Below are 16,142 nucleotides of genomic sequence, written 5' to 3'. Positions count from 1 at the left end.
TTTTGTGTGTGTGTGTGTGTGGTATGATCTTTGTAACTGTAAGCGGATTGGCCTACGAACTTGAGTCTTGAAGCTGACTTCTGCCTGATGAAACTACAAACCATCTTCAGTAAAACTTTTCTTTAATTTATTATAATTCTGACTCGGGGTCTTTATTCATCATATCTGGTTCTGTTCTTTGACTGTAAAACCCCTTACAGTGTGTTTGAGCTGAACTCTGCAGAAAGTTAGTTCTTCAGGAGTTGAACAACCCTGATTATTATTAGACTGTGTTGAATCATGGGTTTGACAAAATCACTTTTAACACTTAAATGTCCTCATATCAAGTTCCTTATCAGTTTTCCTTTGACTCAGGGCTGTTGATTTACAGTTGACTCTTGATATGAGAAGCGTATCATCATAACCAGTGAGCAACTGCACATCTGCATTACTAGTTTTTTTACTATTATTTTTAGTTTTTTTTTTAATATCGTCTCTAATATGCACAAGCAGAAAACACGAAAAAAGCGAGTATTAGCTTTATAGACCAAACCTGTAAAAAAAAAAAAAAAAACGCTATCTTGTAAAAAATAAATAAAAAATTAGTAAAAAAAAGTACATGTAAGCCTTGCCAGCAGAACAAAAGTCTATTAACAAAGACTGCATCATTTTATAGTTAAATGGCCCTGAGATAAAAAGAAATGGACAGTTTTAATGGGTTTCAATGGGGACATTTTTGTCCTTAAGGTCCTGAGTGTAAATATTTTGTGTACCCAGTGATTTATGAAAGGAAATGAAGGTGAAATAAGAAAAATCCAATAAAAATACACACTTGTACCAAATTTGATGCAGTTGGCATTAACAATGAATGATTAAAAAAAAATTGAAACCTGAAAGAGACAAACATGTCCTTAAGGAAACACAAGGGTTAAAGGTTGACTTTAAATTTAGCATTTAATTGTGATTGATCAATGAGACCCTTTGATTACAGAGTTATTATTGAAACATAATTTGCAAAACTGTATTAATCTAGAAGCAGAATCAGATTTAACTGTGATTTTCTGCTGTAATAAACAGTTTAACTGGTAAGATCCTCAGAGGAGTTGTGCAGAGATTAAATAAGAATGGAAAGACAGTCTCTGTGAAGGATGTGCTGAATCTGCACAGACAGTCTTTAGTTACAGGATCAGAGAATGACACTGTTCCTCTGTCATAGTCCAGCTGAACTCTCACACGCTGAAGCTTCTGTTTAACAGTGAAGTAAGTCTCGGGTTGCTCTGGGGATCTTGAGCTGTATTCGCTGTCCATGCACCCTACATACCAGACATTAGACTCAAAGAAATCCTCTCCCTTCCTTTGGTGTGATGCTGTGGTTATTCCAAGAATCCAGCATGTATTGTCTCCAACCTCCACATCCCAGCAGTGTGTTCCTGAGTTAAAGCCCTCAGATCCCAGGACACATGGATAACTGTCAAACCTCTCTGGATTATCAGGAAGTGTTTTATATACATCACTGTACGACACACTGGTCAGATCAGCAGAGAGTGTGAGACGAGGATGTGCTGTGTTTGGATCCAGAGTCAACGGAGCTGCAAAGAGAATAACATCAGATTACAGGATGAGATATGATGTATTAGAAATGTAAAGGTTAAACATTTTTCTTTTGTTGAAAGAGATCATAAATCATAACAATGGTCTCTCAGTTACTGTCAGAATGGATTGAGGCTTCAGGTTTAATATCAGTATTCAATAAACACTATTGTCTCTTAATACATAAACATAAACCATGAGGAACAGACTTTTCATTATGAGTTTGCTGTATGATCTGATGATTTTCTGAAATACAGTTCAGATTCACTTTGTAGTGATTATTAAATATATTTCTATCAAATGTTGATGTTGTGTGTGTTTATATGTGAACTATCGTCTGCACTGGTGTCAAATCTGCTGAGACTCACTGTGTTGGACAGTTTCCAGCATCTTCTTCCAGACTCTGAACGGCAGGTTACCCAGATAACGCGACACATGAATCAAAGCTCCAGAACTCATCCGTGGATCCGGCTGTGAGATCTGGACTCTGAGGAACATTCAGGAGTCAGAACTGCAGTGAATTTGAGTTCAGATCCACTGAGAGAAGAGATACGAGCAGCTCACTCACCTTTCCATTGAGGCCTTAAAGTTCTGGAAAATATAGAGTTTGAAAACATTTTAATATCTTATCAAACACTCTCAGTGTCAATGAGTCTCTCTATACAAGTTGTTTTCTGCACAGAGAATGAAGCCAGATTGATTTGTCACCTTTAGAAACGAGACGTCATTGTCTTTCATCATCTCCTCCATGTCTCTGATTGTGTGTGAAAGAGCTGAGATGTGTGTGTTCATCTCCTCCAGCTTCTCCTTCATCCTCTGGTTCTTCTGCTCCTCTTCCTCTCTCAGTGCAGTGATTGTAGCTTCTTCTTCGTCTCTGAGAAACTGATGAAGCTTCTCAAACTCTTCTTTAATCTGACGCTCTGTGTGCTCAACTTGAGACTGAAATCAAATCACATTCACTTCAGTCAGCGCTGTATGAACACACACTCCACTAATGTCAATAATAAACTCTGTGTGTGAATGTTGAGTATTTAACTCTTTATATCCTCACCTTGATGTGTTCAATAGTTTTATTACACTTTTTCTTCATTTCTTCTCCATGTTTGAGCTTGTCTTGTAAGGACGTCAGTGCTGTATTAAATTCCTCCTACAGGTTAAGATGAAAATCTGTGAAACTTGTGCAGCTCTAAGAGGTTTAAACATTGTATGTTTGAATGTTTTTATTGTTATATTATTTATATGTTGAATGGGTCATTCTCATGGAAGCATTTGTGTCTGAATATTATGAGATTTAGTTTGAGTAAAAATAAATACTGGTCTATTGTATACAAATAAACGCCTGAATTTATTTACAATTAAAAAAAAAAAATGTATTATGTGTGTTTCTGGCTCCAAACTGATGCTAAATTAAGTTGAGATTGTTAATTTGTCTATACCATATAGAATAGATATAAATTTAGGTATGTTGCAAATTAGCGACAACAGGCATTTAGGGTAATTTTTTTTACAAAATGGTAAAATTAATATAACACATTTTCCCATCTCAGGTATGTAGATTTTATTCATGGCACAAAGTTGTTAGAACTTATAAACTTGAATTGACAAATTAATGAATCTTGACAACAGCAAGAAACAAAACACTCTCCTACTCCCTAACATTGACAGTAGTTTTTATACATTCCATGTTACACTCTGTTTAACTCTTTCCTTGTTTCTCCAGTGCATACATTATATATTCTTATAGTGTTATTTCCTAACATGCTATTTTTTGTGAAAAAAAAAGTTTTTTTTTTGCCTGAAACCATCTAAATACAGCATTATGGGAGTATTAGGCCTACTTTCTGCCCTTGGTATGTGTATTGTGCTTTGATGTTTATTTTGTTCTATTTCTTAACCCAGTCAGTGGTTCTCAAACTTTTTAGAGTTGTACCTCAAGAGGCTTTAATATCCTTCTGCGCACCCCCACTCTTCAGTCACACCTTTTTCAGTAAGGGACAATATTTGCCCCCTTAAATCGATTTTTTCAAGTGCATTTTTACCTTTACAAATACCTTTATAAAATAAATAATTCTTTGAATTAAAAAAAAAAGTTAAATAGATAAATATGCAATGATGGTAAAAACGAAGTGATGTTTAAATATTAAATTAAAACCGCCAGTAGGTGGAGAGTCATCGAGTCATTCATTCAGTAATAAAGCAAGTGGCTGTATTTATGAATTGATCATTGAATCATTTACTCTAAAGATTCGTTCACAATCATTGCTGTGTGCTGCAGTTCTGCTGTGGCTTTTATTGGAGCTATTAATTTACTGTAAAAAATACTGACAACTGTGTTGAAAATGAACATCACTTAATATTAATATTTCGTTTGTTGAACTGTTGTATAAAATCAATGTCACATTTGTAATCGTGTGGATCTTCATATAATGTGATCAACATTAAACACAGGAACTCACACAGGGTATGTGTTTGTATCGAAGAGAGTTTGATTCTTATATCGATCTCCACGCTCAGCCTGTGTCTATATTTGTTCTTCATGCTAGTAGGTGCTAACTTAAATCCCTACTTTTACAAAGGTAACGTACATTGTCGAGAGCGGCAGTATAGCGCGATTTGCCGAGGCAGAAATCTGCACGAGACCTGTCATATATAGCCTACTACTAAATGCAGACAGTTTTGGTAAAAACTGATGAGGTAATTTGATCGGATGTCGTGTATTTACAGCATTTAACCTGAGAGAAATGCATGCTCAGTTTAAATCTTATTTTAGGGTGAGGTAGTATTAAGGAACGGCAAAATTCAGCATTTTGTTCCCGCACCCCCTTCTGTCACCTCACGGTTTGAGAACCACCACAAACCCAGTTTGAGAATCACTGCCTTTACATATCGTTGTAAAGCGAAAAATAATAATATTACAAATAATTATTAGTATTAACCACCCAAACACAATTTAACACAAACTGCATGATACCAGTGCTCTGTAAAAAAAGTCAGTAATTATTTAATGCAATATTACAAGACTGAAGCATTCTTACACAAAAACAAACAAATTGCACAAACTTTCTATTTGCATTTGAAATTTATCTCAAAAAGTTTAGTTACTTTCTCAGACAGGTCCCTCACTCCGGTAACTGTCCATGCTGGATCTGTCCCTGTTGTTTTAAAAAGTAATCATGGAAAGCAAAACAAGGCATTAGCATGACCGCATCCAGCTAGTAGCCAGGGGTGCATTTCCCGAAAGCATCGTTAGCCAACTATGGTCGCAAGTTCCGTCGTTACCAATAGAGTTCAATGGACATTGCGATGAACTTGCGACCATAGTTGGCCAACGATGCTTTCGGGAAACGCACCCCAAGCCGATAGGCCGCTGTCTGATGGAGATGGGCGCGCCTCGGCTCGGGCGCGCGCAGCTTGGGGCGCTAACAGAAGCACTCATAGCTGACTAGATTTGAGCTCGCTGATTGGCTAGAGTTTATGTCAAACATGTATATCTTAAATCAGCAATTGGCTAAGCTGCTCCACAGACCCGCCTCTCTGGGGCGATTTCTCCAGCGCCCCAGAGCTGATGAGACGTGCACGCAGGTGGAGGAGATGTGTTGAAAAAGCAGACATTTTTAATTTCTGTCATATTTTTCACATATACTGGGTGCATTTAATATCTTAAACACACAAATACTGACAATTTGTATGTATGATTTATGTATGTATTTACTTATTTATTTCAGGGCTGCCAACTCTCACGCATTGAGCGTGAGACTCACGCAATTGACACTTTTCACACGCTCTCACGCCACACATCCATTTTCTCACGCACAGAAAAATTGTGGAGCAAAGAGGTACTTTTAATATTAAACTAATTCTCAGCTCTTAGATTCCGTCAATTTTATTACGAAATTCAGACAAAAATACTGATTTGGCGCTTGTAAATGTGACGTGACAGATCGCGTGAACCGATCATCTGTTACTTTTTTATTTAAAGATGCAGTACAACTTACCGAAAGTATACATAATATCGACCAATTAGTGTTTTTCAACCACAGAAAGAGGTCAGTATAACAGCAGGAGAACAATTATGTCACATAACGTTACATTTACCTCAGGAAAGCCATTTAATGACCATAGCATGTTAATTGAATAGAAAAAATAGCTAGAGAGGAGATTTTGCTGAGCACTATATTACACATTTATTATATTTTGATTATTACATTAAATAATTGTTATTATAACAAAAACTGCATTATATTTAATTTAATTTGTTATTTTTAACCTTTAATAATACCAGCAGATTGGGCCCTCTATGTTTACAGCATTAGGTGAGATTTTTTTATTTTTATCAAATTTAAAATAAACATGTATCCAAATTAGTCAATATTGAATCAAAATCGGAATCAAATCACAAGAATGGAATTGAAATCTTGAAATTTTTGTCAAGCAATAATAAAAACTGTATCCTACAGTCATTGTACAATGTAAACATTGTAACATGTTGTCACTAAACTTCATAAAATTCTATTTAGTTTACCAAATGTTTTGACAATCACAAATACACTTATTGTGATGCAATATTTGTTTTTAAAAAAAAACTCCACTCCAAGCTAAACTCAAAAGTTGGCAGCCCTGTTATTTAATGAGTGTGGCTCATTAATGAGTGCGGGCGGCGCCCTAGCGCCCTCTATTGGCCAGCCGCCCCTGATTATAGCACAATCCAGCCGTTATGGACCAATGTCATAGCCTGGTTAAAACCAGACCCTTCTCAGTTGAAACTGAGTGTAGGGTCTGGGGAAGTTATGTAGACAAATCATTTCCAAAGGGGCGTCACCAAACGACGTAGCTCAAATTCCTCTGGGCGCAATTGGATAGTCTTAAAACCAATCAGATCGATGAAGGAGATGACATATGCAGAGCGACGGAGAAACATCTGTTGTTCTTTGCTCCGGTTTTAACAAAAACGGTAAGTTTAAATCACTCAAAACAGACGCGATAATAGATTCGAACAAGAGATGTTCCACGGCGGCATCCATCTTTGTAATGAAATCTCCTTCAGCGTCGCTGCGCTATCGTCATCATGTAAATCCCTCCCCCAACATTTCTGATTGGTGCCGCGATTTCAGCGGCACAGTAATGAGTTTGAATGGGCTCTTCTCCAGACTATCCTGGAGAGAGAATTAAAATTCGCCGGAAGTAGTCTGGGTTTTCCCAGGCTACCAATGTCACGAATTTGCTACAAACAGAAATCTACAAAGTACGTAAAAAATATTCGTCACATTAAGTCTATATGAATAACATACCTATAGAAGCAATCAATAAGCTGGTACATATTTTTATCTTAGCACAACTTAACTCATTTTGGGCAATTTCTCCACATTTGCGCCCTTGATATGCGGATTTTGCAAACCAAAACATTAGCTTCCGTGAACCGGATGTAGTTCCCACTCCGACCGCTCCTACGAGAAACCAGTGCGTGCAAAAGGTTTCTAGGTATGTATCAAATGTGCACAAACAGGCATTGGGAAAACACACGCTATCTCGCCTGCAGTCTGAATGGAAGGGGTTTGTTGCGAATTCGCGACAGTGGGCGTTAAGGGGATAGGGCTGTAGTCAAGACCACCTTTGTCGAGTCCAAGACAAGTCGAGTCCGAGTCAAGACCGAGTCCAAAAAGGTTAGAGTCCGAGTCAAGACCGAGTCCAGGACAGGGAAAAAAAGTCTGCTAAAAAATATAGGCTAGCCTATAGAAATTAAATCATTATGTAATAATGAATAATTTTAATTTTACTTAAAATAATTGACTAATTCAAAGAACAACAAAAAAAATTATAATTATACAGGCCTAAAGGAGCACTACACATTCGTTTCGACTGTCTGATCAGCCTTACATTCTGTTCCTGTCAATCATACACGCGATGTCAACCAATTAAACTGCATGAGGGAGGACCGAGACAACTCACAGACACACACACACACACAACCCAGCAAACATTGGTCCGACGGCAACGTCGTGTCCCTGGCCAAAAATAGTCGCGGTAGGACGGCATAAATCGGTAAAAATATGTAACACAGAACATTTCCTAAAAATGCATTCAGATACATTTGTACATGTCTACAGTTCTCTGGGGTTGCATGTGTAGCCAGTGGCGTCAGGTACTGAGGGAACTGTATGAAACTATTATATAACGTTCGACTACGCCACCCGGTATATACCGGGAACTATCAGCCCCAAATCAGGGAGCGCACAGGTTCGTTACCAAAAGAAATGGGTAAGCAGAGAGATAGGCCAGGGAATATCAATGATGAGGCAGTTTTATTCAAATACAAAATTTAAAACCATCAATACATTAATCTATCAAGGGCTCAATATTCACATGTCAAAAAGAAAAGGAAAACAAACACCACTTTACAAAACTTCAAAATAAAGAAATAAATACAAAAATACAAATACACAAGAAAGCTTAATTAGGAGGGAGATGGCCTGCTGTGACCCTCAATTCACACAACACACTTAATATCCACACACACCCGCTCTGGTGAAGTCAGGTCACTCAAACACAGCACTCAATGTAAACCCCGTTAAACAGCAGCTATAAACCCCTCCTCAATACACTTTCTTCGTCACGTTGTTTACGAGAAAAAAGAAAGGACACCGTCAGTTCACAAACATTAAATAAATAAAAATACACAAACAAAACATAAACTAATTAAACTTAAACAAAGAAAAATAAATTACATACAAAATACGCAAAAATGAGCACAAGACAAAAATAAAGAAATCTAAATTAAAATTCGAAACAAACCAAAAGACACATCAAAATAAAACAAACATGCCACGATCGGCCGCACACACACTCAAAGAGCAGAACAAGTCAGCGAGGAAACAGCCGCGCTTCCACGTTAATTCGCACACTGCGGCGAGGAATCGTCCCAGCTCGCTGTTATGCAAGTTCAAGTTCGCTCCAACGAAAAGACGACAAAACTAAGCCCAGGCAAGACAGCAGTGCGTTACGTCAACAGACGCGCATCTCTTCCCGCAATATAGAGGTGAAACCCTTGCTCTCGTCACTCAAATCGGAAACGTTCTCAGCGCAGCACTATGCGTGTTCGCTGGCCTCAACATACCGCCGGTTGCTCGTCAATGAACTCAAAGCCCGGGGCAGACTGTGCACGGCCGCACAGAGCCGAGACAGCACTTCATACTCTCCATTCATAAATGGCGGCCTCCGTAAAGGGGCGGTACGGGTGTCGACGACGTATCCCAAGTGACAAACAACCTCCCCATTTTATACCATGACACCAGACTGTTGATAGGTTCAATGGTTTCACATGACACTGGCCAATAATCAACACAGATACACTTCACCCTGCTACATTCCACCCCCACATTATGAATCGTCGCCCCGACGATTAGTCCCCAGCCCCAAGAGACTCACCTCTGCCGTGGGTCCCAGCAAACACTAAGGGGGAACCTTATTATGAGTCTTCTTGCCATGACGGCTATACAACGAAAAACACAAATGAGATACTTGTTACAAGTACTCTGCCATGACGGCCACACGACGAGGAACAAGTGATACACAAGTTCTCAGCTACGACAGCTACACAAGAAACACGAATGAGATACTTGTTACAAGTACTCTGCCATGGCGGCTATACGACGAGGAACAAGTGATACACAAGTTCTCAGCTATGACAGCTACACAACGGGAAACACGAGACACTGGTTACAGTGCTCTGCCATGACGGCTATACGACGAGGAACAAGTGATACACAAGTTCTCAGCTATGACAGCTACACAACGGGAAACACGAGACACTGGTTACAGTGCTCTGCCATGACGGCTATACGACGAGGAACAAGTGATACACAAGTTCTCAGCTATGACAGCTACACAACGGGAAACACGAGACACTGGTTAGTGCTCTGCCATGACGGCCACACAACGGGAAACACGAGACACTGGTTACAGTGCTCTGCCATGACGGCTATACGATGAGGAACAAGTGATACACAAGTTCTCAGCTATGACAGCTACACAACGGGAAACACGAGACACTGGTTACAGTGCTCTGCCATGACGGCTATACGACGAGGAACAAGTGATACACAAGTTCTCAGCTATGACAGCTACACAACGGGAAACACGAGACACTGGTTAGTGCTCTGCCATGACGGCCACACAACAGGAAACACGAGACACTGGTTACAGTGCTCTGCCATGACGGCTATACGATGAGGAACAAGTGATACACAAGTTCTCAGCTATGACAGCTACACAACGAGAAACACGAGACACTGGTTACAGTGCTCTGCCATGACGGCCACACAACGGGAAACACGAGACACTGATTACAGTGCTCTGCCATGACGGCTACATATGACTGAGAACAGCCAAATAATTCCCGCAATGCAAATATAACTAGTGCAATCCCCCCGTTCAACACTAGGGCAAAGCCTAATCTCTTCCCATGCTTCCATTGCTACACACTTACCACATGCAGAGGGAGTCACCAACAGAGGGGACTTACAAACACACTGCTGCCTTGCCTTTAGAAAAAAAAGAAAAGAGAAAACAAGGAAAAAAAAGAGAAAAAAAGAAAAACAAAAAGAAATTAAACTTCAAACATACAATGTACCAACAGTAAAAAAATATATAAAATATTGCCTCAAGTAGCCTACTCCCAGACCCACTTCTCAAAATAAGCTCACCCAAAATATGGAAACCCTGCCGACACTACGCCAAATGTAGCCAGTGGCGTCAGGTACTGAGGGAACTGTATGAAACTATTATATAACGTTCGACTACGCCACCCGGTATATACCGGGAACTATCAGCCCCAAATCAGGGAGCGCACAGGTTCGTTACCAAAAGAAATGGGTAAGCAGAGAGATAGGCCAGGGAATATCAATGATGAGGCAGTTTTATTCAAATACAAAATTTAAAACCATCAATACATTAATCTATCAAGGGCTCAATATTCACATGTCAAAAAGAAAAGGAAAACAAACACCACTTTACAAAACTTCAAAATAAAGAAATAAATACAAAAATACAAATACACAAGAAAGCTTAATTAGGAGGGAGATGGCCTGCTGTGACCCTCAATTCACACAACACACTTAATATCCACACACACCCGCTCTGGTGAAGTCAGGTCACTCAAACACAGCACTCAATGTAAACCCCGTTAAACAGCAGCTATAAACCCCTCCTCAATACACTTTCTTCGTCACGTTGTTTACGAGAAAAAAGAAAGGACACCGTCAGTTCACAAACATTAAATAAATAAAAATACACAAACAAAACATAAACTAATTAAACTTAAACAAAGAAAAATAAATTACATACAAAATACGCAAAAATGAGCACAAGACAAAAATAAAGAAATCTAAATTAAAATTCGAAACAAACCAAAAGACACATCAAAATAAAACAAACATGCCACGATCGGCCGCACACACACTCAAAGAGCAGAACAAGTCAGCGAGGAAACAGCCGCACTTCCACGTTAATTCGCACACTGCGGCGAGGAATCGTCCCAGCTCGCTGTTATGCAAGTTCAAGTTCGCTCCAACGAAAAGACGACAAAACTAAGCCCAGGCAAGACAGCAGTGCGTTACGTCAACAGACGCGCATCTCTTCCCGCAATATAGAGGTGAAACCCTTGCTCTCGTCACTCAAATCGGAAACGTTCTCAGCGCAGCACTATGCGTGTTCGCTGGCCTCAACATACCGCCGGTTGCTCGTCAATGAACTCAAAGCCCGGGGCAGACTGTGCACGGCCGCACAGAGCCGAGACAGCACTTCATACTCTCCATTCATAAATGGCGGCCTCCGTAAAGGGGCGGTACGGGTGTCGACGACGTATCCCAAGTGACAAACAACCTCCCCATTTTATACCATGACACCAGACTGTTGATAGGTTCAATGGTTTCACATGACACTGGCCAATAATCAACACAGATACACTTCACCCTGCTACACATGTATAATTGTTATTTTGACTTTTAGCTACGTGTAGTTCAATATATAGTGTATCGGGTGAGAGGACGTCACCTGGTGACGTCTTTTACACGTGCATTCATGACCCTCTATGAAATCCTTGTGAAATATGCAAAAGCTGTGCTTAATCCTTGCATGGTTAATACTGCAATAATTAATTTAATTGCCCAAGTAGTTTTTAAGAGGTTGTCAAGCAAGACAGAAAAAAAAAAAAAACAGGAATTATCTTTATGAAATACACGATTTGTATACAAAGTAAATATATTTACTTTATCTTGTTTAAAATAAATTATAATCACAAAGTGCCCAGTGTGGTTAATTGATTGCAAAGCCACTGCATTTAAAGTCGTTTTAAGTGGACGTCCAGTAGGTGACGTCCTTTACACGTGCATGAATAGTCCATCATGACCCTCTATGAAATCCTTATGAAATATGCAAAAGTATTATGCTTACACCTTGGTTGACACTGCAATAATTAATTTAAGTGCCCCAAGTAGTTTTAAGAGGTTTTGAAAAGACGTACACTGCTTTACACGTCAAAACTGTGCCACCGGGATGTTGTAGCAAATCTCGCGATATTGCAAAATCCCGCGATATGATATATTATCTCGCGATAAAGCGATAAAGTAGCCATTTTCCCGTTTTTCTACAACCACGAGGCGAGCAGGATTTGAGGGTGCATTGGTGTGTTGCCGAATTACTAAAAATCTGCTGTTGGGTAAGTACATTTTGTATTATAAATGTAACATTAGACATTCTCTGTTTCAACAGAGTACCCGCCTTCAATGAAGTTAACGCTTGCATGGGCCAGACTCTCTGTACAAATTTTATTTAATTTAATTTTACATTTATGTACGAGAGTCTGGTAGAACCAGGCTAATTTTTTCTGCCGGACGAGACCAAATTTTGTTATAGGTCGCGCTGGCGCGACCGCAACATTGTTAAAACATCGCAAAAAATAAAAAATTAAAAATGAAAGCGGAACGAAACTGCGCAACTCGTTTGTGCTCCACGGACCGTTTATTCAGTAAAATAACATGGTTATTTTCCGACATTTTCAAAAAAAAAGTACGTAATTTACCTAGAAATTAGCCTTTTTTTTTTTTTTTAAACCATATTCTCTTTCCTCAGATGCTGTGATGAGGTAGAGCCCAAATGCTACAGACTCAGACATAGATGCAGCAGTGGAGGAACACCTGAAGAACGCTCCAGGAACAGCTGAGGGTGGTGGATTTAAAAAATGAGCCATAAACAAAACAAAAAACATAAAGCCATAAACAAACTTAATAGACTCTAAAAACTTTTATTTATGGCTGTTTAACAGTAATGCAAGACTGTTAGTAACTGAAACTTAGTACTGCCACAGCTCTGACTTCTATTCATCAATGATGGCATATTATAAGACTCTAAAAATAGAATGCGTTGACTGTTCCTGTACTTTTGTTATATTCTGGTTTGATTAATGTCTGCTTAACCTTAATGTGAAACTGTTAGAGAAAATGCCATTACCACAGAATTTACCACATTGTACTATTTCTATTATCTTTTTTGAATAATAGCTGTTTAACAACTGGAAGACATTTCAAATGTAATATTCACAATAAAATGTTATGCTAAATTATAGCACTATTTTTTGCTTTTGTCCACAAATAATGTGTTGATGTACACGTGATTAAACGGTTTTATAGACGTCCAGGTCTGACCGGACCGATTTTGGACCTTTTTAGAACCTTTGTCAAGTTAAGATGTGTAAAAATAGCCTAAATGACTGCCTTTCACGATGTTACACAATATGGCAGGGACGCGGGAAGTGGGGGTGCTGGGGGTGCTGCAGCACCCCCTGTTTTCACAGAATTGTAAATGCAACGCATATGTTTGTTCATTAAAATGTATTAATTTTTAGCATTTAGTCATTTATTTGTAATAAACACTTTAAGTGGGCTATTTAAAAATTGTTATATTATGTTAAATTATGTTTTTAAAACATAAGCGCAGAGTGTTACGTAGGCTAATATTGTGTGTGCGTCGAAAGAATTTGTCCGCAGCTGCTGAAAAAACACAGTCAAACACCCCACTGTTAGTGTTTTGTAAGGAACAGGCAAATGTGTAAAATATAGCAGGAGACATTTTAATTGTTTACTAATAAAACATTTTATTTAAATGACAGTGTCGGCTATAAGATGAAGTTGACGACTCGCGATCTTCGCAGCGCCAGAGAGAAATGCACATTTCATACGAATTACATAAGCAGCGCAGTCTGTTTTCTTTCGTTTTGAATTGTTCTGCTTAAAAGTAGACATTTCAAGCTATCTATGTCTCAGGTCTGTGAGGCAATAGGCTACCTTATACGCTGAGTTACGGTTCATTATGAGACGAGCTCCAGGTTCGCCAGCGCCTCCGTGTCCTGATTGTCTGTTTTCTAATAGCCTATACTTCTTTCATCAATTGGTTGATGAAACATCGCTTAAAATTAAGATACAATTAATACAAAACGAAATTAAATTTAAAGACAGGCTTTGTGCTTTCAGTTTGAGTTCTCAGTCTGTGAAAGTTTTAAAACATTCGTTTAGTGCCGCTTTAGAGCGCTCACGTCCGTAACGGAGAACTGTCTGTAACATTTTTTTTTTTTGTGAAATAAATTTCTAAAAAAAATGCGACTTAGTCCAGTGCGACTTAGGCTAGGCCTATATATGTTTTTTCTTCCTTGTGACGCATTTTTTGACCAATATGCGATTCCGGAGCGACTTATAAAATAGACTACGGTAAGTTATTTATTATTTTTGTGCAAATGTCCCATAAAGTCTCATCCTTTAAGGATTAATTTATGTCCCGTTGACCGGTGCATTGCATTACGAATAAAAGCAGAATCAATAAAGTCAAAAATGTGATGTGCAGTCAGGTTTGAGTGTGTGCGCTATTTGAACAAGTGTTCTCACTGATATGCTTGTTGTGATTCGCGGAGATTTGACGAGTTTTATAGTCTTGATATTGTTTCTTATTCAAAAGTGGTGACCCCCCCCCCCCCCAAAAAAATCAGCACCCCCAACCTAAAACCTCTTCCCGCGCCCCTGCAATATGGGTGTGATTATTTTATATGCAGGATTATATATACACATACATTTGGCAGCAACACATCTTATAAACATCCAGAAGAACTAAAAAAATAAATAAACCTATTTAGACTTCCAGGGACGCGCAGAAAAGACGTGGAAATCACGGCCAGAAAAGACGTGGAATTCACGGCCAGAAAAGACGTGGAATTCACGGCCAGACGACGTCAAAGACGTCGGTTCAACTTTCATTTTGGAACTATTTTTCAACCATGACGGGACGTCTCGGACGGACGCCTTTTCAACGGACATTAAACGTCCAAATGTTTGCTGGGAAGAGATGCGGATAAACGGCGGATCGGGCGGATGACGTGACGAAAAATAATATTTTAATTAAATTCGGGCGGGTGGCGGCTGAAGCAATCAAATGAAAAAAGTTAGCCAATAAGCAAACCTGCAAGTTATGAGCTGGGTTATTTTGTTTCGATATTAGCTATATTTTAAAACAGCCAATCATTGGAGCCTACCACTCGTGGAGGCAAAGAAAGAAAGGTAAGAAATAAAGTCGGAAAACTTTGCCCATTAATTAGATGTGCAAGGCAAGCAGGCTAGTTTTCGGGGTGTTATGGACAATTAAAAATATGAATTCACGTTGCACTAGCGGTGGACTTTCAGCGAGTTTATTTAAACATTTATTTTTTAAAGAGCCGTTTGTGAGTCAAAAGAGCCGGCTCTTTCAGTGAGCTGAGTGAAACGAGCCGGCTCACGAAAAAGAGCTGAAATGCCCATAGTTATTAGGTGGCCAGTGTTTCACTTTCCCTCCAATAATATATTGTTTTAATATCGCGGCGACGTATGTGTGATTACTGGGAACATCATAAAGAAACCTGGACTCGGTCGAGACCAAAAGCCATATTTGGCAAGACCAGTGGCCGAGACCGAGACAAGTCCGAGTCCGAATACCAGCGAGTCCGAGACAAGTCCGAGACCATAGAAAAGCGGTCTCGAGTCCGGACTCGAGTCCAAGACCGGACTCGAGTACTACAGCCCTATAAGGGGATAATAATGTTTCTATGTATATCACTGTATTTAACATTTGAAATGAGAGACATTTGTCTTACCTTGTAAGATGGAAGCACTTCACTGATGGGTCTGAATGTGTGATTGGTGTGTTTCTCTGAGTCTCTGCACACTAAACACACAGGCTGTTTGTCCTCCAGACAGAAGAGTTTGAGTTTCTCACTGTGTAAACTGCAGATCTCCTCAGATCCTGATGAACGCTTCTCCTTTCCCTCCTTTATCAATGAATCACACAAGTTTTTTAACGCTAGATTACATGGAGGTTCATCTCTAGATGATCTTCTCCTGCAGACAGGACACTCCTGAGTTTCCTTAGTTTTCCAGAACTGTTGTAGACACTCTTTACAAATACTGTGACTACAGGACAGAAGAACAGGAGTCTTGAAGATTTCACAGCAAACAGGACAAGAAAGCTCTTCCACAGATTTTGAATCCATTTCCTCGTCTTGT

The 16,142-nt window shown here is 39.2% G+C and overlaps 1 protein-coding gene across 1 annotated transcript; it reads right to left on the bottom strand.

The window, feature by feature from the left end:
- Positions 1-108: 108 nt before the first annotated feature.
- On the bottom strand, positions 109-16,136 carry LOC311094425 (nuclear factor 7, brain-like). The gene is made up of 6 exons (XM_084132385.1): positions 15,734-16,136; positions 2,621-2,716; positions 2,278-2,508; positions 2,138-2,160; positions 1,938-2,056; positions 109-1,568 (listed from the first exon to the last, which is right to left on the bottom strand). Exons 1-6 carry the CDS (start codon positions 16,127-16,129, stop codon positions 1,027-1,029), a joined length of 1,407 nt encoding a protein of 468 aa, XP_083988511.1. The 5' UTR covers positions 16,130-16,136; the 3' UTR covers positions 109-1,026.
- Between the last annotated feature and the right edge of the window lie 6 nt (positions 16,137-16,142).

The sequence above is a fragment of the Abramis brama genome (assembly GCF_963993115.1).
Source record: "Abramis brama genome assembly, chromosome: 13".
NCBI classification, from domain to species: Eukaryota; Metazoa; Chordata; class Actinopteri; order Cypriniformes; family Leuciscidae; genus Abramis; species Abramis brama.
This window is presented reverse-complemented; position numbering and strand designations above follow the sequence as displayed.